This window comes from Schistocerca serialis, chromosome 1, assembly GCF_023864345.2.
Source record: "Schistocerca serialis cubense isolate TAMUIC-IGC-003099 chromosome 1, iqSchSeri2.2, whole genome shotgun sequence".
Taxonomy (NCBI): Eukaryota; Metazoa; Arthropoda; class Insecta; order Orthoptera; family Acrididae; genus Schistocerca; species Schistocerca serialis.
The window spans coordinates 758,421,606-758,447,765 of NC_064638.1; the positions used below are offsets into that span (position 1 = coordinate 758,421,606).

The following is a 26,160-nucleotide window of genomic DNA, read 5'->3' on the forward strand; positions in this document are numbered from 1 at the left end:
ACTGAGGTTTCTACAGAGCATGCAAAATGTCGTGGTTACTAGATGCAAAGTTGGCTGGGGAAGTGTAGGGAGAGCGGCACTGATGGGGGTGGGGGTAGGGGGGGGAGGGGGGGGGGGGCTGACAGCGTTATAGGGGAAATGCCGTTATAAACTAAAACCTACACTCACATTTTTGGTTAAGCGGGGGCCACACTCGCATGGTGACCTTTCAGAAAGATATGTAATCTCTTCTTTGGTTAGTATCTAAAAAGAATTCCTCCGAAATGCACCGATTTATTTTCGCTTGGTTTGTTAACCATTTGTAACTTTCAGAGAACAGTCATGAGTGAGAAATTTTTATTCAAATCTACACATTTCTCTTGCTGCCATGTTAATATTTGCTTATCTTGCCAAAACACAGCGGAGTTTACACAGTCTCTCCTCACTAACATGTTGTGCAGACGCAACTGCGACAAAATTCTGAAACAGTGGTTTATTAAGTTTATTAAATGAGGAACTGAAGAAAAGCAAGGTCAGCATCTTATGAAAAAGCACGTTCTTGGTACAAAATAAACATGTAGTGACTTCACTTATGTTGTTCCAAAACCCACAGAATTTCTCGTCTCACCAGCTATCGACGGCCCTTAAAAATTGCATTTTTTTCATCGGTTAGTGGCATAACACGGTAGATAATGTTTTTCATAATAACCATACAACAAAATACTCTCCTCTTTGTGTACTATCATTTGCCAAAATCTCATTTCGATGCCTCAAACCGTTTATGAAATACGAGGAATGTTGTGGATATTTCACGCTGGCACAGTGCGATCGCGAATGAGTGCGCTATGTCAGATCAATTTTTTCGAGATTGGTAACAGATAGATATCTTCAAACAAGTTTACAGAAAAATTCAATATGCTAGCTAAATTTCACACGCAGCATCATATTATGTTATATGCACCAGACGCAAAATCATAGCGACCCCTATTTTTCATTGCAAACTTTTTCGAACTTCGCGCAGTGTCTTACTTCCACGTAAATATCACAATAACTATCACCATTAACGAAATGATGTGCTCGTCATAATGAACCTGATACATAAAGCTACTAGTACAGCAAAAATGAACTTTCTTTACCGAATAGTTTTTGTAAAATCGTTTGCGAAAGATTGCAGGGCATGAACGTCGATTCTGTCATCGCCTACCGGCCGAAATGTGAGAAACTCTTGTTGGCCTCGCCTTCTGCACAAACGAATGAACTCGCCCAAATCTTTGGACGAGACCTGGGCACCGCGCACTGGCCACAGTATCCTGTGCACCCTATACAGCGTGGATACGGTCTTTAAAATCTGGCGTTTGATTTGTTTCTGCTTCTCGCCAACAGGCGGATTCACGCCTTGTAATGACAAGTCATTCAGCTGTTCCCTAAAAGGCAGCACTACTTCACATCATCTATCATACTAATAGCAAGCCAGGCAAAATGAGAAACCGGCAACTGTTAATGTAAATGTTTACTTAAAGCACAAATAACAAGAAGATATTCATAATTCATGGAAAATAAATGTGAATGCATCATTGACTGTTGTCACAAGAATATAGGAAACAGCGTATGTGTTTTCATCTTTCCCAGATTAAAATTTAGTATCCTTACTTATTTCAAACGTTGGTAGTTCCGTAATGTGTCTTCAGGTTTTTATATCAATAATACTAGATGTATTTATGGTGAAACCTGGAACATGAATTCTCTAGTTAAAATTGTTAACTCTATTTCACAGCGTCCTGTCACATGTGAGGTGTCATCGACAATTTGTCTTGTCATTATGTTGTCAAGAGGAAAACTATGAGTTGTCTAATATTGAAATCATTATCTTGTAATGCATGGTATTTCTAAATACCTCAAACTGCCATGGATGTGTTTATTTCATCACAAGAGCTACAGAATTTTAAAAATAGAAAACCCCTTATTCTTGTCTCATCTTTCTATGGAAGATAAACTCTTGGTGAAAGAACGAAAACCAACGCTAAGTCTGTCTATTGTTAGACATTTCCAAACACAATGGTACACTTCAAAACCGTGGTTAAGTGGCAGCATTTTAAGGAACTACCTTTTTTGTTATTACTGTGTACTATTTGGAATGGGTAATGACGCTTTTGAACAGCTTAAGTGCGGAGTAGCTGAAGAGAGTCGTGAAAATCCCATTCGAAAACTAAAAAGCATGAGCATTCTATTTCACATATCACAGCAGCTGTTAAATACAGTCAGTTAGGTACAATAAAAATTGACATGCTCTTTCAGAAGAAACACGCCTGGAGGCTTTGAAATATAATGAGAAAGTTGATCGAAACAGAAGTATTATGAAGAGACTTATTTCGACTTTTGGCTTTTTAGCACGCCAAGAGTTTATCTCCTTGAGGTCATGACGAATCTGAGGTGTTAGTAAATAAAGGAAATTATTTAGAACTTTCGGATTTCTTAGCAGAAGAAGAACCACAAATGAAAGATCATTTAGCATTTGATGAAGTATTTTAAGCCACTTACTCTGACACACAAAATGAATTAATAGCTTGTATCACAGATGTTGTTGAAGAACAGATTCCAAGTGAAATTAAAAAACGTTCTTTCATGTCAGTACAAGCCGATGAAACAACAGATGTCTCAACTAGAAATCAAATAAGTGTAATTTTTCGTTTCGCAAGTAACAAAACAGGATATATACAAGAGAGATTGGTAGGATTTTATGACATATTCAAAGACTGGAGGGCACAAGGAATAGCCAAAGTTTTGTTGCAAAAGCTAAGCAGTTGGAACATTGATAAAAACAAATTAGTATCGTAAACATACAAAGGCTGTAGTGCAATGGCAGGGAAAAATGATGGTTCCATTTCATTGGGAAACAAGCATATCCTTATGCTCTGTTTATCCACTGCCTTGTACATCTGTTGAACTTGGCCCTCCTTTACGCTTGTAAAAAAAATTACGGACGTAAAAACTTTTGTGGCTAATCTGTCAGGATTTCGTGTGCTTTTTTAGCCGTTCCAGTAAAAGAAGTGAACTTCTGAGGGAAAGGGGATTTAAACTACCAAGTCCTTGTGAAACAAAGCGGAATTTTCATTCACACGCTTTACAAACCATTATTCTTTACTATACAGACCTGAGAGCTGCATTTAATGATGTGATAAACAATGAAGGGTGGGTGATAATTCTTTACATCAAGAAACTGGGCTAAATAGTATACTGTATAATCAAACTTCTCCTTTCATACTGCATCTGTACAATTCGAATTTCTTGTTTGACATTTTGGAAACTAAAACTGTGGACAGAAGACACCACAAGCTCGAAATTGTAGACTGAATTAAGGCTGCCGAAAGATAAGATGTGAGGAAATTATTCTGATGTGCACAGTGAAAGATAAGAGCCTTATAAATTCAGAAGAAGGATCTGAAATTAATTTTAATGAAACAGAAGCAAGTATTCAGAAATTGAGCAGGCTAGCATTCGAAATACTTGATACAGTAGAAGTAAATGTGGAAATTACACTCCTGGAAATTGAAATAAGAACACCGTGAATTCATTGTCCCAGGAAGGGGAAACTTTATTGACACATTCCTGGGGTCAGATACATCACATGATCACACTGACAGAACCACAGGCACATAGACAAAGGCAACAGAGCATGCACAATGTCGGCACTAGTACAGTGTATATCCACCTTTCGCAGCAATGCAGGCTGCTATTCTCCCATGGAGGCGATCGTAGAGATGCTGTATGTAGTCCTGTGGAACGGCTTGCCATGCCATTTCCACCTGGCGCCTCAGTTGGACCAGCGTTCGTGCTGGACGTGCAGACCGCGTGAGACGATGCTTCATCCAGTCCCAAACGTGCTCAATGGGGGACAGATCCGGAGATCTTGCTGGCCAGGGTAGTTGACTTACACCTTCTAGAGCACGTTGGGTGGCACGGGATACATGCGGACGTGCATTGTCCTGTTGGAACAGCAAGTTCCCTTGCCGGTCTAGGAATGGTAGAACGATGGGTTCGATGACGGTTTGGATGTACCGTGCACTATTCAGTGTCCCCTCGACGATCACCAGTGGTGTACGGCCAGTGTAGGAGATCGCTCCCCACACCATGATGCCGGGTGTTGGCCCTGTGTGGCTCGGTCGTATGCAGTCCTGATTGTGGCGCTCACCTGCACGGCGCCAAACACGCATACGACCATCATTGGCACCAAGGCAGAAGCGACTCTCATCGCTGAAGACGACACGTCTCCATTCGTCCCTCCATTCACGCCTGTCGCGACACCACTGGAGGCGGGCTGCACGATGTTGGGGCGTGAGCGGAAGACGGCCTAACGGTGTGCGGGACCGTAGCCCAGCTTCATGGAGACGGTTGCGAATGGTCCTCGCCGATACCCCAGGAGCAACAGTGTCCCTAATTTGCTGGGAAGTGGCGGTGCGGCCTCCTACGGCACTGCGTAGGATCCTACGGTCTTGGCGTGCATCCGTGTGTCGCTGCGGTCCGGTCCCTGGTCGACGGGCACGTGCACCTTCCGCCGACCACTGGCGACAACATCGATGTACTGTGGAGACCTCACGCCCCACGTGTTGAGCAATTCGGCGGTACGTCCACCCGGCCTCCCGCATGCCCACTATACACCCTCGCTCGAAGTCCGTCAACTGCACATACGGTTCACGTCCACGCTGTCGCGGCAAGCTACCAGTGTTAAAGACTGCGATGGAGCTCCGTATGCCATGGCAAACTGGCTGACACTGACGGCGGCGGTGCACAAATGCTGCGCAGCTAGCGCCATTCGACGGCCAACACCGCGTTTCCTGGTGTGTCCGCTGTGCCGTGCGTGTGATCATTGCTTGTACAGCCCTCTCGCAGTGTCCGGAGCAAGTATGGTGGGTCTGACACACCGGCGTCAATGTGTTCTTTTTTCCATTTCCAGGAGTGTAGATTCCAGGACTTTCGTGGAACAGTTTTTACAGAACTTGTAAATGAGAAAAAGTTCTCAGTTTATAGCAGACCAATCAATTTCCCGATAGGTGAAGTTGAAAAACTACTTAAAATAAAACCTTTCTTTGGCAGTGAAAAACTGAAGGGAGAAGTTACATTTATTTACAGCAGTGAGGATAAACGTCTAGAACGTCAGGACCTCCTTAAATCCATTATAAACAATGGATTAAAAAAACTTCTTCTCTGGAGGTATGAAATTAGAGGTATGAAATTACTGTCGTTGGTTCTTGCAATTCCAACCACTACAGCATCTTGCGAAAGAAGCATGAGTACCTTAAAACGCATTAAAACCTACCCTCACAACTCAATGACAAATAACAGACTGCCAAACTTGGCGATTTTGGCTGTAGAAAAGGGAACTGTGAAATCTTCAACCACGCAGCAGGTCTTCATAGCACCTGTTATTGATGTTTATATCCAGATAAAGGACGGGAGGATAGAACTTATTTATGAAAAGATGTAATTCTGAGTTACTATGTGTCATATTTTTATTAATAAGTAGCTTTTAATATTTTTATGTATTCATTTGAAACAATTTCTATAGCAGATTTAGTCCTAGTAGAAATATGTAATTAAATTGTTTTTGCAGTGTTTCTGTTTTACATGTTTTTGTTTTGAGACTTTTTTCTTTTTTCGAAATTTGTAATTCTCAGTCTACCCTACAAAAAATTCCATGCTTTGCCACTGTCAGTGTCTGATATCATTCTTACACTATGCACCAAAGTTGGTAACAGTGTGTGCTTCTATGCTGGGTGATGATGGCTGTTGGCATGCAAGTAGAGATCGGTGTGATTAGGCTTTCTATAGACTCTTTGGCCAAGGAATCCGTTTAGTTTATAGTGGATGATGACGTCGAGGAAGTGTAGTGCATTGTCTTTTTCTGCATCCCTGGTGAACTGGATGCTATTGTTAATGCCACTGAGGTGTTCCAGGAACTCATAAAGTTTCTCATGAACATGTTGTCAACATACCAAAAGAAACAACTAAGTCTTAATGGCACCATATCTAACGAAAGATCTTCAAAATTCCTCATGATGACGTTTGCAACAGCTGGAGATAATGTGCTACCCACTGCAATGTCATCCGTCTGTTCATAATACTGGCTGTTGTACAGAAAATAGATAGGAGTGTGCCTAAATAGCTCAGTCACATCACTTACAAAGAACGCAGTATTAGATCTAAAGAGTCTTTGATGTGCACATTCATAAACAGCGCCACCACATCAAAACTGACCATAATGTCACCCTCGCTAAGATGGAGCTGGTTAATTTGGCTGATAAAATCTATTGAGTTTTTAATATGATGTTCACTATGCCCCACCTGTCAAGTGAGGGTATTGCCCATATGTTTTGCTGGCTTCTGTGTTGGTGAACCAATGGTGGATGCAGTGAGGCAGCATGGTGTCATATCTTGTGGATCTTCAGTAAATAATGATTAGTAGCTGGTCTAGGTGCCTGTGGGAGAAGATTCTTGAGCACACTGTCTTCCACTAAAAAGTGCTCGAGAAGTTCTGATATCTTTCTTCTTGTTCTTGATGTTGGGTCGTTTGGGAATTTCCAGTAAGTATCTTTGTCCAGTAACGAACAGATCTTCATACTATAGTCAACATATTCCACAGTTATGGTTGCAATGTGCAAGCTATTGCCGTCAGCCCTGATGAATACAGATCGTTTCACTCCATATTTCGTCCGCTGTTTCATTTCGGAAAGTGTAGACTGGCTGTTCTACAACACTCATTACCTCTCAGAAAGGAATGTCCTGTGTTAAAGGTGCGAAATTAAGTCATTTCTTAAATGCAAACATTGCACCCATGCCTATATCTCTAACCATCAAGATTTTAATGAAGATCAAAAGCAGTTTTAAATATCTAAAGACACAAATAAATTTCCATTTCACCATAATATTTACACTGAATGACTAAAGCAAAAAAATATTATCATTATGGTATATTGAAATAAAAAATTGCTTTGCAGTATCGAAGTAACGACTGATCTGCAGTAATACGAACCTCGGCAAATCCACACTCTCAGTCACAATACGTTTTAATCCATTTCGTCACTTCAAACGATTGTGTGTTACTCTATGACAAATAAATGATTATAAGGTACCAATATTACAAAAAGGATAGTTGCTACTCACCATATAGCACAGATGCTGAGTCGAAGATAGGCACAACAAAAAGGCTCTAGGAAAGCTAATTTTGTATCAACAAGGCCTTTCCTAAAATAAACAACATACAGACACACACTCATGCAAGCACCACTCGTACACACATGACCACAGTCTATGGCAGCCCAACCCAGGCTGCGAACAGCAGTGCTTGATGGGAGAGGCACCTGGATGAGAGTAAGGAGGAGGCTGGGGTGGGGAGAAGGAGGGATAGAAGAGTAGGGGTGGGGGACGGTAAAGTGCTGGTAATGGGAGCATGCAGGGACAAGATGGAGAGAGGTGAGGCCCTAGGTGTAGTTGGGAGGTGAGACAGGGCTCGTGGTGAGAGGGAGGGTGGGGGGAAAGGAGATAAATAAAAAGATTGGGTGCATTGGTGGAATAGAAGGCTGTGTATGTTCCAGTCCACGTTGTCACTGCATGCTCCCACTAGCAACACTGTAGCGTCCCCCACTCCTACCCTGCAATACCTCCCCCTCGCCATCCCAACCTCCTCCTTATCCCCACCCAGTTGCACTGCAGCTTGCAGTCTGGCTTCCACTCCGAGAGACTGTGTTTGCGCACACGCGCATGCATTTGTGTATGTGTGTGTTATCTATTTTCGAAAAGACCTTGTTGGCTGAAAGCTCACTTGCTGACAGATTTTTTGTTGTGCCAATCTGCAACTCATCATCTCAGCTATATGGCGAGTAGTGACCATCCTTTTCATAGTATTGTTGAATTCCATCCTGGATTTTCCATTGTTTAAATGTTAAAATCAATTTCTGAATGGTAGAATGATATTGCTATCATACTTTTTAAGAACATCTTGCTACTTTTAAACGTTTTTTTTCACTTAGTTGAAAAGCAAGCAAATTATTGTATTTCGTACACATAAACAAACGGTTAAACGATTCCAGCTCTGTGCTGGTGAAGGAACCACAGCAGAATGAGACAAGATCCACCTATTGTCGGTTGCTGAAGTTTGTAGGCGATGGTGGCAAAGCTACATCATGCAAGAAAGTTAAACGCTTTTTAACTCCTTAACTTACATTTAAGTTGGCTGATAGCGTGCAAGTAGGGTGTTTGCGTACAAGTACGGTGTTTGCACTTGGCTGACTTATCAAAAGGGTGGTGAGTGAATGACTGTGTAAATCATGGCTGTGGAGAACAGGCTGTAGATGATACATGTGCTAATTTCCCAAGCTTCAAAACCTTTTTGGGCAAAGATACATGCTGTTGTTATGTGGCAAAGAACTAAAACTCATCAGGAGGAAAGATTTTGAAATATTTTTCGACCTGACATAGTGGTAAAGACAGACTACAACGTTCTGAGTACACATATTTGCAACAGAAATTTAATCTGTCCTCTTAGATTCCTGGCATATGAGAAAATAAATAGCCAAATATTTATGACAAGCAATAAACATCTGCCTAACTACATTCTCAGTATTTGTTGTATATTCAGAAATAACTACCGAAATATCTGTGATAAGCAAGAAATACACCTGTCATTCCTGTGCATTTCAGTGGCAGCAATTTAATCTGTCTTAAGTTTCTACCTAACCTTACCCTCAGAAATCGTAAGATATTAGGAAAAAACCACCAAGTATTTATGAGAAGCACAAACAGGAATGCCATTCCTAGTCATTTCATCCAGATGAATTTCATCATTCATTTTCTAATCGGACAGAAGTCACAAAATCGAAGAAATTCATTCCTGAGAGAGTGCATAAATATGTGTGTGTGTTTTATATGTAAAGAACATAGCATATTGCAGAACATACTTCTATTACATAAATAAAAAAGTTCCAGCATGCGTTAAAAGCACAAAAATATCAGCACACAGTAGGACGGGAACATTCACTCTAACTGCTCGTAATTTAGAAACCTTGAATATTACCCCCAAGCTGGGTTCGCAAACGCAGCAAAAGTGTCGTCACAGCTAGTGACATAGTGCAGCTGGATGGGCTAACACCCAGTTTTTAGTGGCACAACTTAAGAGACGCCACTTGTGTCATGCAATATGAAGTTCAACTTCGTTGCGCCACTTTCCTTCCCTCACTGCGCCCTGGCGGCAGTATTTCGAAACACAAGCATTCAGTAGCAGTTATCGTGGAGTAATAGCTGCTGCCCTCCATTCGGTTTCAGGATGTTTTCATTTTATTACTGAATAAAGTGAAAACAACGATTGACAGGTGCACTTTCACGGCTTCTGGAAGTACATGAACTTTGTGATTTGTGAGATAGAAAATTGTATAAATTGTGGTTTATATTGTGGATGAAATAGCTACAGAGTGTTATGTGGCAACTGTTTAACTAAACATGAGTTATTCGAAATGCTTGTAGAAACAAATACAATAAGATTCTAAAATCTTGAAAGAATGGTATGTCTGCAGTGATATTTACATTGCAGCTGTCCGTTAGTTTGCCACTGCAGACAACGTTTTCGTGTCTGAGTGTTAATTCTGTTATAAAAGTGTCTGTAGCCCTTGATTAATCCATGTGCGAAATCTATTTACGGATTCAACATTTGGGTTTCGTCTTCCTTGTACGTACCTCTTGTCACAGCTCTAATGTCACAACCTGCACTATAAAATTCATACCCTCCCACAACATTTCAACTGACGCCATATTGTAAGCTGTGCAACTATGTAAAACTTGTAGCATCATGTGTGAACAGTAGCGCACAATGGAACTACAGAATGCCACAAGCTGTAGCGCCACATTAGTTGCGCTACGTCTGATAGTTCGAATTGTTCAAAATGGTTCAAATGGCTCTGAGCACTATGGAACTTAACTTCTGAGGTCATCAGACCATTAGAACTTAGAACTACTTAAACCTAACTAACCTAAAGACATTATACACATCCATGCCCTAGGCAGGATTCGAACCTGCGAACGTAGCGGTCGCGCGGTCCACACTGTAGCCCCTAGAACCGCTCGGCCACTACGGCCGGCCCGTATTATTCATCTTGCAGTGGCTTGTGTCGCTGATGTGTCATTATTGATATCTAATTATAAGAAATCGAGCAAAGCTTGACGTTTGTGAATAATCTCCAGTATACTGTTGCCTTGAAACAATTTACAAGTCTGTCTGCGATACATGACAAAAGAAATTCGTCAAATGAATATGGCGCCTGTTACAGGGTCGCATCGTGTACACATCATTTTGACAACAGTCTAACATAACAGTCGCGACACTTCGCCTCGATTTTGTTGCCTACCACACCAGCAGCGCCTCAAGCGGCCAGTAACTTAAACTGTGAATTCGACGCGATCGTGAAACCGAATAGTGGTTGTTTATTTCGATTTATACAATGGTTTTTACAAGCGGGAGCGTATGTTGCGCAATAAATTGCAGCAACAATAGGTAGAAGACACCACAGTTGTCTATTTTTAGGTTTCCTAAGGATCCTGAGAGATATATACTATTATGTTACTAAACTGTATCGTCAGGAATCACTTGCAAAATACATGTGTGTAATGATTAATGTTTCGTTTTAGGAGCAGAAAATGGCTCGTTAATAACAGACGAGAAGACCTTTTGAAAAAAGACACAGTTTACCTGTATAATAATATTAGGTTTTGTTCGCTACTTTTCGAACAAAACCAGTTCATGAACGCAGACAATAATAAACTCGTGTGTAATGCAGTACCCACACTGTTTGACATCCCAAATAAGCCACCTCAACTGACGATGAAGGGGAAACTGCCACAAAGATTCGACAATCCATCTAAAGCTGTAAAACAGACCTACGACACAGAAGCAGCTAGTTCAACTCACCATGTAGCAGTGCCAGATTCGTGTGAATCGTCAACACAGACCTGCTTTGACGATAAAGTGGTTACATTAAGTGCAGTTACTTGTGTCTTACAAAAGTGTAATGTTTAGTACGTATTTCATTCACGTCTGTTGTTGTTGTTGTTGTAGTCTTCAGTCTTGAGACTGCTTTGATGCAGCTCTCCATGCTACTCTATCCTGTGCAAGCTTCTTCATCTCCCAGTACTTACTGCAACCTACATCCTTGTGAATCTGCTTAGTGTATTCATCTCTTGGTCTCTCTCTACGACTTTTACCGTCCACGCTGCCCTCCAATGCTAAATTTGTGATCCCTTGATGGCTCAGAACATGTCCTACCAACCGGTCCCTTCTTCTTGTCAAGTTGTGCCACAAACTTCTCTTCTCCCCAATTCTATTCAATACCTCCTCATTAGTTATGTGATCTACCCATCTAATCTTCAGCATTCTTCTGTAGCACCACATTTCGAAAGCTTCTATTCTCTACTTGTACAAACTATTTATCGTTCATGTTTCACTTCAATACATGGCTACACTCCATACAAATACTATCAGAAATGACTTCCTGACACTTAAATCTATACTCGATGTTAACAAATTTCTCTTCTTCAGAAACGCTTTCCTTGCCATTGCCAGTCTACATTTTATATCCTCTCTACTTCAACCATCATCAGTTATTTTGCTCCCCAAATAGCAAAACTCCTTTACTACTTTAAGTGTCTCTTTTCCTAATCTAATTCACTCAGCATCACCCAACTTAATTCGACTACATTCCATTATCATCGTTTTGCTTTTGTTGATGTTCATCTTGTATCCTCCTTTCAAGACACTGTCCATTCCGTTCAACTGCTCTTCCAAGTCCTTTGCTGTCTCTGACAGGATTACAATGTTGGCGGCAAACCTCAAAGTTTTTATCTCTTCTCCATGGATTTTAATACCTACTCCGAATTTTTCTTTTGTTTCCTATACTGCTTGCTCAATATACAGATTGAATAACATCGGAAACAAGCTACAACCCTGTCTCACTCCCTTCCCAACCACTGCTTCCCTTTCATGCCCCTCGACTCTTATAACTGCCATCTGGTTTCTGTACAAATTGTAAATAGCCTTTCGCTCCCTGTATTTTACCCCTGCCACCTTTAGAATTTGAAAGAGAGTATTCCAGTCAACATTGTCAAAAGATTTCTCTAGCTCTACAAATGCTAGAAATGTAGGTTTGCCTTTCCTTAATCTATTTTCTAGGACAAGTCGTAGGGTCAGTATTGCCTCACGTGTTCCAACATTTCTGTGGAATCCAAACTGATCTTTGTCGAGGTTGGCTTCTACCAGTTTTTCCATTCATCTGTAAATAATTCGTGTTAATATTTTGCAGCTGTGACTTATTAAACTGATAGTTCAGTAATTTTCACATCTGTCAACACGTGGTTTCTTTGGGATTGGAATTATTATATTCTTCCAAGTCTGAGGGTATTTCGCCGGTCTCATACATCTTGCTCACCAGATGGTAGAGTTTTGTCAGGACTGGCTCCCCCAAGGCTGTCAGTAGTTCCAATGGAATGTTGTCTACTCCCGGGGCCTTGTTTCGACTCAGGTGTTTCAGTGCTCTGTCAAACTCTTCACGCAGTATCGTATCTCCCATTTCATCTTCATCTACATTCTCTTCCATTTCCATAATATTGTCCTCAAGTACATCGCCCTTGTATAGACCCTCTATATACTCCTTCCACCTTTCTGCTTTCCCTTCTTTGCTTAGAAATGGGTTTCCATCTGAGCTCTTGATATTCATACAAGTGGCTCTCTTTTCTCCAAAGGTGTCTTTAATTTTCCTGTAGGCAGTATCTATCTTACCGCTAGTGAGATAAGCCTCTACATCTCTACATTTGTCCTCTAGCCATCCCTGCTTAGCCATTTTCCACTTCCTGTCGATCTCATCATTGAGACGTTTGTATTCCCTTTTGCCTGCTTCATTTACTGCATTTTTATATTTCCTCCTTTCATCAATTAAATTCAATATATCTTCTTTTACCCTCAGAGCTACCCATTCTTCTTCTACTGTATTTCTTTCCCCCATTCCTGTCAATTGTTCCCTTATGCTGTCCCTGAAACTCTGTACAACCTCAAGTTTAGTCAGTTTATCCAGGTCCCATCTCCTTAATTACCCACCTTTTTGAAGTTTCTTCAATTTTAATCTACAGTTCATAACCAATAGATTGTGTTCAGAGTCCACATCTGCCCCTGGAAATGTCTTACGATTTAGAACCTGGTTCCTAAATCTCTGTCTTACCATTGTATATTCTATCTGATACCTTCTAGTATTTCCAGGATTCTTCCATGTATACAACCTTCTTTTAAGATTCTTGAACCAAGAATTAGCTATTAAAACTGTGTGCCCGACCGAGACTCGAACTCGGGACCTTTGCCTTTTGCGGGCAAGTGCTCTACTATCTGAGCTTCCGAAGCACGACTCACGCCACGTCCTCACAGCTTTACTTCTGCCAGTATCTCGTCTCCTTCAGGAGTGCTAGTTCTGCAAGGTTTGCAGGAGAGCTTCTGTAAAGTTTGGAAGGTAGGAGACGAGACACTGGCAGAAGTAAAGCTGTGAGGACCGGGCGTGAGTCGTGCTTCCGTAGCTCAGATGGTAGAGCACTTGCCCGCGAAAGGCAAAGGTCCCAAGTTCGAGTCTCGGTCGGGCACACAGTTTTAATCTGCCAGGAAGATTCATATCAGCGCACACTCCGCTGCAGAGTGAAAATCTCATTCTGGAAACATCCCCCAGGCTGTGGCTAAGCCATGTCTCCGCAATATCGTTTCTTTCAGGAGTGCTAGTTCTGCAAGGTTCGCAGGAGAGCTTCTGTAAAGTTTGGAAGGTAGGAGACGAGATACTGGCATAAGTAAAGCTGTGAGGACTGTGCGTGAGTCGTGCTTTGGTAGTTCAGATGGTAGAGCACTTGCCTGCGAAAGGCAGGCCGGCCGAAGTGGCCGTGCGGTTAAAGGCGCTGCAGTCTGGAACCGCAAGACCGCTACGGTCGCAGGTTCGAATCCTGCCTCGGGCATGGATGTTTGTGATGTCCTTAGGTTAGTTAGGTTTAATTAGTTCTAAGTTCTAGGGGACTAATGACCTCAGCAGTTGAGTCCCATAGTGCTCAGAGTCATTTGAACCATTTGCGAAAGGCAAAGGTCCCGAGTTCGAGTCTCGGTCAGGCACACAGTTTTAATCTAGCAGGAAGTTTCATATCAGCACACACTCCGCTGCAGAGTGAAAATCTCATTATGGAAGTGTCAGCTATGATTAAGTTATGCTCTGTGCAAAATTCTACCAGATGGCTTCCTCTTTCATTTCTCTCCCCCAATCCATATCCACCCACTATGTTTCCTTCTCTCCCTCTTCCTACTCTCGAATTTCAGTCACCCATGACTATTAAATTTTCGTCTCCCTTCACTACCTGAATAATTTCTTTTATCTCATCATACATTTCATCAATTTCTTCATCATCCGCAGAGCTAGTTGGCATATAAACTTGTACTACTGTAGTAGGCATGGGCTTCATGTCCATCTTGGTCACAATAATGCATTCACTATGCTGTTGGTAGTAGCTTACCTGCACTCCTATTTTTTTATTCATTATTAAACCTGCTCCTGCATTACCCCTATTTGATTTTGTATTTATAACCCTGTATTCACCTGACCAAAAGTCTTGTTCCTCCTGCCACTGAACTTCACTAATTCCCACCATATCTAACTTCAACCAGACTGTTGTCCCTGCAACTACTGAAAAGGCTGCTGCCCCTCTTCAGGAACCACAAGTTTGTCCGGCCTCTCAACAGATACCCCTCCGTTGTGGTTGCACCTACGGTACGGCCATCTGTATCACTGAGGCACGCAAGCCTCCCCACCAACGGCAAGGTCCATGGTTCATGGGGGTAGGCGTCTGTTGTTAGTCACTTAATTTTCCTTGCGTCCTTCGTGTGATGACATTATTTTGTTAGCACCTGGTTCACTGACAGATTGTTTGAAAATTATTCAAATATTTGGTTTGGAGTGAAATGTGCTCATTATAATGTTTTCAACATATTTCTCCCCTTGTTTGGCAGTTGTCCCACTTATAATAATATAAAGATGAAGGTCGTACTTGTGGCAACAAGCGACAATGACACACACAGTAGGCCTACAGAACGATAAATGAGCTGTCGATCGCTTTTGCATATAGAGGAACATGTCTGCCCTTCTTATGTGCGAATCTGTGTGTTTATATTCTTTTGATATCAATGTAGTAAGATGCAATTCTATCCAATGTCACAAGTGTTTCTTCACGAATGTGTTGTAGCTTGCCACTCGATTCATGCTTTTTGTCCATACTTGCGCTTATTTTAGAATCATTTTCAGAAACATATATGCCTTCTGATACTACACAAACCACTGGAGGCAACAAATAACTCAAATATTTCGTAAATTACATAGTAAATGGTTGGAAAACAAACATTATGCTTACGACGCGTATGATGTTCACCTTACTCGCCACTTGGAGCGCTAGTGTCGCTCCATCTGACAAACTGTTGGGGATATGTGAATAAACATTTTCCAGCGTGCATGTTATGTGCAGAGTGCATTAGACTCTATGGAATATACATGTTCCGTGTTTGTTGATGGGGCAACGCAATATAATTTGGTAGTCAGATGTATTAGTATGTGTTGTGCGAATAAAGCATAAGTTTATTTTGTCCCTTAAGTCGTGTTACCTGTCATTTAGCTGCGTTAACCTGCATAAACTACAACAGGTTATGGGCCCAGGTAGTGGATTAAAGAAATAATAAGCTTTAAGGTGACGTGTATTTGCGCAAAAGGTGCGCGGAAGTTCGTATAAACTTGGATGGTGTACGCTATATGAAGAAGAAAATAATTGTAAAATGTGTACAACACAGATGCCGCAAATAGAGCGGCTTGTACGGCGCGAAAATTAAGCGGCCTGGAAATTTGCCATTGAGGTGTATTTGCACCTGGATGACTTTGGGACTTCGTAGACGGTAAATTTGCACCTACAGTATCAAGTTTTGCTACTAAGGATCGGAAGGCGACATCAAAACTAATCCTTTTGATTGAGCCAGTGAATTATGTTCACATAGAAAAGGCTATGTCAGCTAAGGAGGTATGGGACAAACTGAAAAATGGATTTGAACACGGTGGTTTAACCAGAAAAGTAGGATTACTTCATGAGCTGATAACCACAAGACTGAATAAGTGTAAAAGCGTCTATGAATATGTGAATAAAATAATTTCAATCTCCAATCGTCTGAGGAATATTGGTTTTGAAATGGCTGATAAATGGATTGGAATTTTATTGTTAGCTGGACTACCTGAGAAATATTCGCCAGTGATTATGGGTTTGGAAAGTTCAGGAATATCCATTACAGCGGACAGTGTGAAGGTAAAGATTCTACAGGACGTGAAGAATGAACCAGATTCTAATGCTTCAGAAAAAGAAACAGCGTCGGGTTTATACTCTAAGTACAAGAAGAAGAAGCCAATAAGATGTTTCAGATGCCAGAAAATTGGACATATTGCTTCAAAGTGTAGCGAAAAGTTAAGTATAAAAGAAAAGAAGCATGTTAATTCCAGTAGTCCTGAGAGAAAGACTATCGATATAAAGGTAAGGCATTTTCTGGTTTTTACTCTTTTAATGAAGCGAGTGACGATCATGCTGAATCGTTTCTAGATTCAGGAGCATCTGTACACATTAACAAAGCTCCGTCTGGTTTGTATGATGTTCAGTCAAGGACTGACATTGGAATTTCTACAGTTGAGGGATCTAAGGTAAGGTGTGAACTCGCAGGAAAAGTGGATCTTAATTTGCTTGTGAATGGGGAAAAGGAAATTGCTACTGCTCATGATGTACATTATGTAAAGAATATTGCAACTAATTTGTTGCCAGTAAGCGAAATAATAAAGAAGGGTAATAAAGTTATCTTTGATGTAGAGGGAGCCAAAGTGATAGACTCTTGTGGTGACATTGCAGCTACTGCAAGTAATGTTAGAGGTATTTACAAAGTGAATACAGTTCAAAATACTGCTGAAACAGGAAATCACTCTGTTTATTCTGCAAAAGGTTTTTCGTGGCATAGGAGACTTGGACATTTGAATAGGAAAAGTATGACTTTACTCAAGAATATGGCAACTGGGGTGGAAAATTATGGAATGAATAATGTTCAAGGTGACGTGTGTTTGTAAGGGAAGCAGGCTAGATTGCCATTTAAATCGAGTCAAAGCAGATCTACCGAAGTCTTGCAACTCACACATTCAGATCTCTGTGGACCTATGGAGAATGAATCCTTAGGAGGTAGCTTTAATTCCTGACATTCATAGATGATTTTTCTAGATACAAGCATGTTTCTTTTATAATTAGCAAGGATCAAGTGAATGATGTATTTGTTGTTTATTGCAAAATTGTCGAAAGACAGACTGGGAAGAAAATTAAAATCATTAGATCAGACAATGGATCAGAATATGTAAACAGACGGTTTAAGGAACAATTCAATGGAATGGGTATTAGACATCAGACTGTCATTCGCTACAGTCATTCTCAGAATGGAGTTGCAGAACGAGCCAACAGAACCATTGCAGAAAAGGCAAGAAGTATGTTAAGCGATGCTGAACTACCTAAGTGTTTTTGGGCAGAGGCTGTGTCAACAGCAGTGTATTTAATTAACAGATCCACCTACCAAAGCTGTGAGACACAAGACACCTTATGAAGTATGGACTGGGAAGAAGCCATAGTTCAGATTGCGAAACCAGTAAGAGGAAAGTGGGATGCAAAATCTCAAAAATATATTTTTGTTGGCTACTGCGAGGATTCAAAAGGCTACAGATTTTATAATCCTGTGAATAAGAAGGTAATAAGTAGTAGAGATGTAGTATGTTTGGAGGATTATAGACCTAAAATAAAGGAAAGTAGTCAAAATAACACAGTAATACAACCAAGCATAATGTGTGATAGTGCTGAAACAGAGATGGAAACTGAAACAGAGGAAGACGAGAATAAAGAGGAACCTGACGTGCTACCCGAGAATCAAATTGAGGAAAAGATTCAGCAGAGGAAGTCAGTTTAAGGCGGTCTTCACATACAGCAAAACCAAAAGAATATCCAGATTATGAAATGTATGCTGCCCAAACAATCAACAATGAACCAATCACAGTTGATGAAGCTTTAGCAAGTTCAAATGGTCAAGATTGGAAAAAGGCTATTGAAAAGGAGCTGCAATCTTTTGTGGATAATGATACATATGAATGGGTTGACATGCCTGAAAATAAAAAGCCACTAAGAACAAGATGGGTGTTTGGTGTTAAAAATCCTGGGAGTGCAATACCAAAATTCAAAGCCAGATTGGTAGTTAAAGGATGTTCTTAGAAAGAAGGAATAGATTACAATGAAACTTTCTCACCAGTGGTGAAGTATTTATCATTAAGATACCTTTTAGCTCTGGCTGTGAAGGAAGACTTATTAATCCATCAAATGGATGTGGAAACAGCATACCTGAATGGAAGACTGGAAGAGAAAATATATGTGATTCCACCTGATGATGTTAAGCGACCTTATCAAGGGAAAAGGAGAATTTGGCGTTTGAAGAAAGGTATATATGGATTAAAGCAGAGTGGCCATTGCTGGAGTAAAAGTTTGCACAAAAGTTTGATAAAACTAGGCATATTACAGTCAAAGGCATATCCCAGTATATATCATAAAAGGAGCAATGAAGAAATTGCAATCATGGCCATATGGGTAGACGATTTTTTTAATTTTAACCAATAGTGAAAGCCAGATGGACTTTTTTAAAGAACAGTTAGGGTCAGAATTTAATATGCATGATTTAGGGGAAATTATCAATACTTATGCATGAAGATTCTAAGAAGTGTCAACAGAGGAAAATTATGGATTGATCAATCTCTGTACACAAGGAAGATCTTAGAAAAGTTCAATATGGAAAATTGTAAACCTGTTTCTTCTCCTATGGAAAACTATGTAAAACTGCTAAAACTGATGATGACAAGAAACGTAAGGAAAGTGTACCCTATTTTGAAGCTGTAGGAAGTCTACTGTACTTAGCACAGACTTCGAGACCAGACATTGCATTTGCCACAAGTGCAGTAAGCAAGTTTTGCAATGATCCGAGAGAAAAGTATTGGATGGCAGTCCAGAGAATATTCAGATATTTAAATGGAATTGCTGATTATAAGTTAAAATATTCTAAAACTGGAAATGTAAAGTTGGAAGGATACAGTGATGCTGACTGGGGAAATGAGTTGGAAAGCAGACACTCCCTCACTATAAGTTGTTTTAGACTAATGGGAGGATTGATATCATGGTCTTGTAAGAGACCAATAACTGTTGCTTTGAGTACTGTAGAAGCTGAATATATGGCCTTGTCCTACACTATCCTAGAAGCTCTTTGGATCTGTACACCGATGAGTGAAATAGAATCTCCTCCAACATTAAAGCCAACTGTGATATTTTGTGACAATATGGGAGCTATTAAACTTGCAAAAAATAGTGTCACCAGCGTAAGATCCAAACATATTGACATAAGGCATCACTTTATAAGACATCATGTGGAACAGGGGAATACAATCCTCAGTTATCTATGCACAGCAGAAATGTTATCTGATCTCCTAACCAAGCCTCTCAGTAAGGAAAAATTTCAGAAGCTGGTAAAACATTATGGTTTAACCTGGGATGTATAGTGTTGAGAACCTGAAAAATACACTCCTGGAAATGGAAAAAAGAACACATTGACACCGGTGTGTCAGACCCACCATACTTGCTCTGGACACTGCGAGAGGGCTGTACAAGCAATGATCACACGCATGGCACAGCGGACACACCAGGAACCGCGGTGTTGGCCGTCGAATGGCGCTAGCTGCGCAGCATTTGTGCACCGCCGCCGTCAGTGTCAGCCAGTTTGCCATGGCATACGGAGCTCCATCGCAGTCTTTAACACTGATAGCATGCCGCGACAGCATGGACGTGAACCGTATGTGCAGTTGACGGACTTTGAGCGAGGGCGTATAGTGGGCATGCGGGAGGCCGGGTGGACGTACCGCCGAATTGCTCAACACGTGGGGCGTGAGGTCTCCACAGTACATCGATGTTGTCGCCAGTGGTCGGCGGAAGGTGCACGTGCCCGTCGACCTGGGACCGGACCGCAGCGACGCACGGATGCACGCCAAGACCGTAGGATCCTACGCAGTGCCGTAGGGGACCGCACCGCCACTTCCCAGCAAATTAGGGACACTGTTGCTCCTGGGGTATCGGCGAGGACCATTCGCAACCGTCTCCATGAAGCTGGGCTACGGTCCCGCACACCGTTAGGCCGTCTTCCGCTCACGCCCCAACATCGTGCAGCCCGCCTCCAGTGGTGTCGCGACAGGCGTGAATGGAGGGACGAATGAAGACGTGTCGTCTTCAGCGATGAGAGTCGTTTCTGCCTTGGTGCCAATGATGGTCGTATGCGTGTTTGGCGCCGTGCAGGTGAGCGCCACAATCAGGACTGCATACGACCGAGGCACACAGGGCCAACACCCAGCATCATGGTGTGGGGAGCGATCTCCTACACTGGCCGTACACCACTGGTGATCGTCGAGGGGACACTGAATAGTGCACGGTACATCCAAACCGTCATCGAACCCATCGTTCTACCATTCCTAGACCGGCAAGGGAACTTGCTGTTCCAACAGGACAGTGCACGTCCGCATGTATCCCGTGCCACCCAACGTGCTCTAGAAGGTGTAAGTCAACTACCCTGGCCAGCAAGATTTCCGGATCTGTCCCCCATTGAGCATGTTTGGGACTGGATGAAGCGTCGTCTCACGCGGTCTGCACGTCCAGCACGAACGCTGGTCCAACTGAGGCGCCAGGTGGAAATGGCATGGCAAGCCGTTCCACAGGACTATATCCAGCATCTCTACGATCGTCTCCATGGGAGAATAGCAGCCTGCATTGCTGCGAAAGGTGGATATACACTGTACTAGTGCCGACATTGTGCATGCTCTGTTGCCTGTGTCTATGTGCCTGTGGTTCTGTCAGTGTGATCATGTGATGTATCTGACCCCAGGAATGTGTCAATAAAGTTTCCCCTTCCTGGGACAATGAATTCAAGGTGTTCTTATTTCAATTTCCAGGAGTGTATTTGTTCAAGGGGGAGTGTTGGGGATATGTGAACAAACATTTTCCATCGTGTATAGTGGCGCACAAGATATGATGTGCAGAGTGTAGGAATGGAATATACATGTACCGTGTTTGTTAATGGGGCAACGTAATATAATTTGGTAGTCATATGTATTAATATGTGTTGTGCGAATAAAGGATAAGTTTATTTTTTCCCTTAAATCGTGTTACCTGTCATTTAGCTGCGTTAACCTGCATAAACTACAACACAAACGGTAACAACTTTTACAGCAGTGAGTGTCGCGACCTTAATGTTAGAGTGTGATTTTGACTTCACGTTCTATTTAGCCGAACGTGATGCTAGCTTTCCACGCTATGGAAACTCTGGCTGCTGAAGCTCTTTGGACTTGGAGCCGCTCGTTCTCGTTGGCTAGTAGGACAATAGCATGCGCAGAACTCTGCAGCATATCTTTTGTGCAACTTTAAAAAACGGGGTCTAGTGCAGCAGGGGATACAACCCGTCGGCTTTGAACAATGACGTCATTCCTTAGTCATAGATCGTAATGTCTTCACTTCGAGGCATAGATAATAAAGCAGTTCTGTGTTCTAATAAGCACTATCATTAAAATAATTGAATGTAAATCTAAAAGCGATTGCTTGATATTGGGTGCATCATTAAACGTGTGACTTAATTAACTTAATTATTTGTTTTTTATTCGGCCGGTACTTAATATTTTTCGTAATGATATTAAGGTAATGTGGATTATTAATTTTTTGTTATAGAAAATTTGCAGTGTCTTATTTTCGTTTAGCTTTTGCTGTTATGTTTCAGTTTCGTTTCTTTACTGATTGCTTAATGAAGTAGGATCAGTTTATTCTATCTCGTGAGATTTTTTTTAAAAAGCCAAAAAACACTTATTAGGTACTGAAGGGAGCTGCTTAATAAAGTAGGATCAGTTTATTCTATCTCGTGAAATTTTTTCTTTTAAAAAGCCAAAAAACACTTATTAGCTACTGAAGGGAGCTACAACACTAAGAAGAATCGCTTCTCGGTTTTTGACAAGATATTGCTTAATAAAGTAGGATCAGTTTATTCTATCTCGTGAGATTTTTTTAAAAAAAGCCAAAAAAACACTATTGCTTAATAAAGTAGGATCAGTTTATTCTATCTCGAGAGATTTTTTTTTTAAAGCCAAAAAACACTTATTAGGTACTGAAGGGAGCTGCTTAATAAAGTAGGATCAGTTTATTCTATCTCGTGAGATTTTTTTTTAAAAGTCAAAAAACACTTATTATGTACTGAAGGGAGCTAGAACATTAAGAACAATCGCTTCTCGGCTTTTGACAAGATATTGCTTAATAAAGTAGGATCAGTTTATTCTATCTCGTGAGATTTTTTTAAAAAAAGCCAAAAAAACACTATTGCTTAATAAAGTAGGATCAGTTTATTCTATCTCGTGAGATTTTTTTTTAAAGCCAAAAAACACTTATTAGGTACTGAAGGGAGCTGCTTAATAAAGTAGGATCAGTTTATTCTATCTCGTGAGATTTTTTTTTAAAAGTCAAAAAACACTTATTATGTACTGAAGGGAGCTAGAACATTAAGAACAATCGCTTCTCGGCTTTTGACAAGATATTGCTTAATAAAGTAGGATCAGTTTATTCTATCTCGTGAGATTTTTTTAAAAAAGTCAAAAAACACTTATGCTTTTGTCAAGATCAATGTTTATCTCTCTCGCATTCCTTTGTTTCTCAACATTCTCCTCAGCTCTTTCATCTCTGTAATACATGCTCTCTGGCGACTTGTGACGTCATTGTTCAAAGCCGACGGGTTGTATCCCCTGCTGCACTAGTCCCAAAAAACGTGTGTTCGTGTAGTGGACGTTGCGTGTGGACTGTGGAGGTTATGTTGTGATTGCGTTGCAGTGTTTAAGTTTAAAACCTTAATCAGCAGTCAACATGCCTTTGCCAGAGAAAGTTTTGATGCGTAAGATAAAAAAGCGTGAGAAGAAGAAGCTTAAACTTCTGCAGACGAAGGCACAGGACACCGAAGAAAGTAAGGCGTCGTGTTTACATCCATATCGTGTTTGTTGTTTATGTGCATTTCAAGTTAGGAACTAATTGAAAAGTAAAATATATTTTAGTACTAGGATGTATATTTGATTTTCATGCTGTTTGCATCAGTTAGCCTAACAATTTTTGACATTTGTTGATTGAAAGGTAGTATACACTAGTGGAAATACCACACTTACCTTATGTTATGTATTGAACGTACTGTCTGCGTATAACTTTACAGTCAATCTGCGGATTAATAGTACGTTTGTGATATTCAAGACACCTCATCTTTACTGTATTGTACCCGAAATTATTGTAAGATAAAACGTCTAAATATTGACTTGCCTTTTACTATTAAGTGGAGTACAGTTCCGAATATCATCGGTGAAATAAACCTGTCCAACCCTCATGTTCTCCATTACATCTGCTACTGGTGAAGTGACTGACAGAAACTACAGTTGTTTGTGGACATAGTTTTATGTGATGTGTGTAATAATGTGAAGGAGCGTGTACAAGAGAGTTCTATATTTGTTGCTTGATGTTCACACCCTACATGATCAGGCGTACTGGAAAAACTATAGTTGTGTAATTACCATTTCAGGCATAGATGAAAGTGCAGAAGATACGTTGCCCACGCTTGTGACAAAAGACTCTCTCCAGAATGATACAGCCAAAAGGAAACACGAAAACGATGAAGAATCCAATAAACGTATGTATTCAACAAGTAGTTTTTTTGCATGATACCAAATGTGTTTATTTTACGGTGTAGTACACACTTATCAGTGAAAAGCATGGCTATGTACTGATCTTTTACATTATCGTCTTAAGCTACTTTAAGACGATTTGAGTCTGCGTTATCACTGTGGTAACTTGGGTTTATTTGACTGTGGGTAGTAAGGTCTGTAATGTGGATTTGGAAGTATTTTCAGTGAGTTGTTACCTCTTTTTTCTGTTGTTTATGTGTTTAGTCTGAGTAGTTTGGAGGCTTTTGTTGCTAGTTAATTTTTGTTTTGGTTTTATTGTATAGTAATTGTGATGTTCCGTCTATTTTACATTTCTTGTATTGCAGTTGGATTGTAATTGCTCTAATGAATATGGGTGTTTTTAGTTTTGGAGTTATTGGGGGTATGGTTTCAGTGGTGTGTTGTTGTGGTTTTTTGCTTGTGGATTGTCATTAGGTGTTGAGAGCTGGTGCTATGCTATATTGGTCAAGGGAAATGTCTGATCCCACTTTTCAGGGTGAAGGTGCCAATTTCCTGGTATTGAGGGCTTCATTTGTGCTATATTGGTCAAAGGAAATAGTAGATTATACTTTTCAGAATTGCTGATATTGATTTTTCGGTATCGTGGGCTTTGTTTGAGCTATAGGCCTACAGGTAGAGTGAAGTGTTCGATTCTGGTTTTGAGTGAAGTGTTTGATTCTGGTTTTGGGATGATGTGATGTTTTGTATTGTTGTATACTTAACATGTCCCCACCATCAACTCCCTATTTTCGTAGTTATCTGGTTAGTTTCGTTTTATTATTGAAGTGAGATGTTCTTGTTTCATTTTTATTTTTGTTGAAGTTTGTTGGAATGGGTATGTAGCGACATCATAATCACCATTTTGTATGGCCTGGAAGTAGGCATTTCCACCATAATAGGTAAAAGCAGATGGGTGGAATTGGACACTTCCCTAATACCTTTGTTGCTTCAAGTCAAATAATTGCAAACTACCCCATCCAATACAGGGCACTAGGACTCACTACGAATACATGATTTGGTACTAGACTGAAGTTGCAGAATTCAGTATGCACTACTTTCATTTCTATGATTTGTTTTTCATTAATACACTTATGAAGGTAACTTTAGCACAGTTATTAATGTTGTTGGAATAATTTTTATTATTTAGGATCTCGTAATTCATTTATTTAAATGAGAGTTCCAATTAACCCTGATATATAGTTCAGTTAACCCAGCCATTTGGGTTAAATGGTCCAAAAATAGGGTCAAAGTTCTTCTCTAGTTCTGTAAAACCTGTGTGGGGTGATGCAAAAATCACCCCACACTGTCTTCTTCAGTTTCACATCTACATCTACATTGATACTCCGCAAGCCACCCAACGGTGTGTGGCGGAGGGCATTTTACGTGCCACTGTCATTACCTCCCTTTCCTGTTCCAGTCGCGTATGGTTCGCGGGAAGAACGACTGTCTGAAAGCCTCCGTGCGCGCTCTAATCTCTCTAATTTTACATTCGTGATCTCCTCGGGAAGTATAAGTAGGGGGAAGCAATATATTCGATACCTCATCCAGAAACGCACCCTCTCGAAACCTGGCGAGCAAGCTACACCGCGATGCAGAGCGCCTCTCTTGCAGAGTCTGCCACTTGAGTTTATTAAACATCTCCGTAACGCTATCACGGTTACCAAATAACCCGGTGACGAAACGCGCCGCTCTTCTTTGGATGTTCTCTATCTCCTCCGTCAACCCGACCTGGTACGGATCCCACACTGATGAGCAATACTCAAGTGTAGGTCGAACGAGTGTTTTGTAAGCCACCTCCTTTGTTGATGGACTACATTTTCTAAGCACTCTCCCAATGAATCTCAACCTGGTACCCGCCTTACCAACAATTAATTTTATATGATCATTCCACTTCAAATCATTCCGTACGCATACTCCCAGATATTTTACAGAAGTAACTGCTACCAGTGTTTGTTCCGCTATCATATAATCATACAATAAAGGATCCTTCTTTCTATGTATTCGCAATACATTACATTTGTCTATGTTAAGGGTCAGTTGCCACTCCCTGCACCAAGTGCCTATCCGCTGCAGATCTTCCTGTATTTCGCTACAATTTTCTAATGCAGCAACTTCTCTGTATACTACAGCATCATCCGCGAAAAGCCGCATGGAACTTCCGACACTATCTACTAAGTCATTTATATATATTGTGAAAAGCAATGGTCCCATAACACTCCCCTGTGGCACGCCAGAGGTTACTTTAACGTCTGTAGACGTCTCTCCA

General features: G+C 40.9%; 1 protein-coding gene across 1 annotated transcript in view; it reads left to right on the forward strand.

The window, feature by feature from the left end:
- The first annotated feature begins 22,932 nt into the window (after positions 1–22,932).
- Positions 22,933–26,160, forward strand: part of LOC126482266 (probable ATP-dependent RNA helicase pitchoune) — a 55,953-nt gene continuing 52,725 nt past the window's right edge. The window contains exons 1-2 of the mRNA XM_050106251.1: positions 22,933–23,152; positions 23,753–23,860. Of these exons, the coding sequence (XP_049962208.1) occupies positions 23,056–23,152; positions 23,753–23,860 (205 nt within the window). The 5' untranslated portion in view covers positions 22,933–23,055. The remainder of the gene's footprint in view (positions 23,153–23,752; positions 23,861–26,160) is intronic.